The sequence below is a fragment of the Megascapheus bottae genome, chromosome X (assembly GCF_031878675.1).
Source record: "Megascapheus bottae isolate mThoBot1 chromosome X, mThoBot2.hap1, whole genome shotgun sequence".
NCBI classification, from domain to species: Eukaryota; Metazoa; Chordata; class Mammalia; order Rodentia; family Geomyidae; genus Megascapheus; species Megascapheus bottae.
In genome coordinates, this window is record NC_143547.1 from 21,294,141 (window position 1) to 21,296,392 (window position 2,252).

At 38.9% G+C, this 2,252-nt stretch overlaps 1 protein-coding gene across 1 annotated transcript; it reads right to left on the reverse strand.

Moving 5' to 3' along the window:
• Nucleotides 1-341: 341 nt before the first annotated feature.
• LOC150040579 (ferritin light chain-like) lies at nucleotides 342-1,662 on the reverse strand. Its single transcript, XM_090326417.1, has 2 exons — nucleotides 1,136-1,662; nucleotides 342-582 (listed from the first exon to the last, which is right to left on the reverse strand). Exon 1 carries the CDS (start codon nucleotides 1,613-1,615, stop codon nucleotides 1,136-1,138), a length of 480 nt encoding a protein of 159 aa, XP_090182543.1. The 5' UTR covers nucleotides 1,616-1,662; the 3' UTR covers nucleotides 342-582.
• Nucleotides 1,663-2,252: the final 590 nt, after the last annotated feature.

The following is a 2,252-nucleotide window of genomic DNA, read 5'->3' on the forward strand; positions in this document are numbered from 1 at the left end:
TGTTTTAATCTACACTAAACTAGTTTATCTATTTATACGCAGATTTTCTTTCAGAAAGAGTTTAAGGTGGTTTAAAAGGCTCTATAACACATGTTGACAAATAAGTAACTTACAAGGGATGAAGTATATTACTCTTAGTACACCACAGATTTCGACTTAAACTTACTAGCCAGCAAGATGGAAAGGAAACTTATATTATTTTTTTATTTTATTTTTTATTGTAATTAGTAAAAGGGATACATGATATTTGCCAGATAGAAGGTGCATTAATTCACATACATTGATACCCTTTCACATGTCTTGGTACCCATTTCCCTCCCCCCCCACACCCCCCACCCAGTTATATTATTTTTTAAAACCTATAAGTTACACTATAAAAAAACAAACTCGATTATCCAAAAGAAATGCTATTATTTCAATTTGTAAGACCAGAGCAAAAATTTTAAAGAGGACTCAAGAAGAGGTCAGTGACAAAGAGTAGGAGTTCATGTTCTGAGCCGCATTTTAATGGGAAGTGCAAAGATGGACTTCATGGGGCTTCTTACTGTGTCCCACTCGACAGGTGGATATGATCTTGACAACCTGAAAACAAGGAAAAGCAGTTTTATTGTGAATTTGAGGGTTAGGGAAACACAATGTTGAGTTAGTCCAGATAGTTAGTTCTGTATTCTGTTAGGCAAAATCAGAGATACATTTTTCAAACAAAACATTTAAGGGTTTAATCCAGCATCCTGAATAGTTTCAAATTAGGAAACTACTAAATTCGTTTCCAATATTTAGAAGTATTTAGAACACTGGAAAGTATTTCTTATTCTTAAGGCAGTAAACAGAAATTATGAAATCCTCAAAGTAACAGACAACTCAAAAAGTTACGAATGTCATTAGAATAGAGAATTAAAATGGCAAATTGTTCATGCTATTCTGAACACTTCCCTCACCCCATCCTTCCTCCAGACACTTTCATTTTCTCTAAAAAAAAAAGATTTGTTTTGTTTCCATTTGGTCCATGGTTTGATGGCTCTAGGAAAGCTGCTCAGGCAGAAATTTTTTATGTCAGAGGAACACAGAAGGCTCCCCCCCCCCATGACAAGCTATTGGTGGCACTTACAGGTGTGTCTCTGGAGGAAATACTCACTCAGTTCAGTATCCCCATCTGTCTGCGGAGGGCCGTCAGGTGTTTGTTCATCTTCTTCATCAGCTTCACTTCCTTTCCCAGAAAGTGTCTCTTCAGGAATTTGCAGAGTTGGCTGTCTCTACTGGCCAAGCCCAGAGCATACAGATCCATTAGAGCTTGGTATAGATTCCTCTCTAGGGACAAGGAAGTTTCCATGGCATCTGTGATATCATGCCACTCATCGTGGGGAAGCAACTGGCCAGTGGGGAAGTACCCACCACCACTGCATGGGTTTTTCCTCATGAGATAATATGCATCCTTACGCTTCTTCTCAGCTAAATTTCGGAAGAAGTAGCATATACCCTGCAGAATCAGACTGTCGTCTTGGAAATAGAACCCTAGAGACAGGTACATATCTGAGGCCTGCAAACATAAGGTGATCAAATGGTCTATGGCAGCCTGCACTTCTGCAATATAACTTGGGAGACTGAGAGCACTCATAGTTGATGGGCAAGACGGAGCTCTAGGAGGAGCCTGAAGTTAGCTGATCTGGGAAGCAGAAGAATGCCTGTTAAAGACAATCTCTGAAGTGCCCAGCTGGGAGGCGGAGTTAGAGTGTAATGACATGCTGGGGTCGGGTAGGGTTCAAACTTTCTGATAGGTCTGTGGGATTGCACAGTTGCACACAATCAACCAATATTCTAGCAAGAATTTGATCCATCTTTTTCCAAAATTAATAGAAAGGCTTTATGTTTTATCTGATCTAATTTTAAACTATAAAAAGTAAAGTAAGAGAATCAAAGTTTTCATAATATCTGAAAATTTTCATTCCTGACTTAAAACTCCCTTGTTTATTCATTTAGAGCTTGTATACAATGTATTTTCCACTGCTTATAATCACTCCTTGTTTCTGTAAGTTGCTGTTAATCACAGTTTGTTCAGAGTAGTCTTGTTGTTTTGTACAGTTGTACAATTGTAACACCACTTGCCCTCGTGTGTGTGTGTGTGTGTGTGTGTGTGTGTGTGTGTGTGTGTGTGTTTCCGGTTTGGGGGCTTGAACTCAGAGCCATGTTTACTCATAGCTGGCTGGCCCTATACCACTTGAGCTTGAATTATTTTCTGAGTATTTTAGAGATTG

Bases quoted from the DNA above. Each gene is read 5' to 3' on its own strand.
- LOC150040579 (XM_090326417.1), bottom strand. From the start codon at position 1,615: ATGAGTGCTCTCAGTCTCCCAAGTTATATTGCAGAAGTGCAGGCTGCC.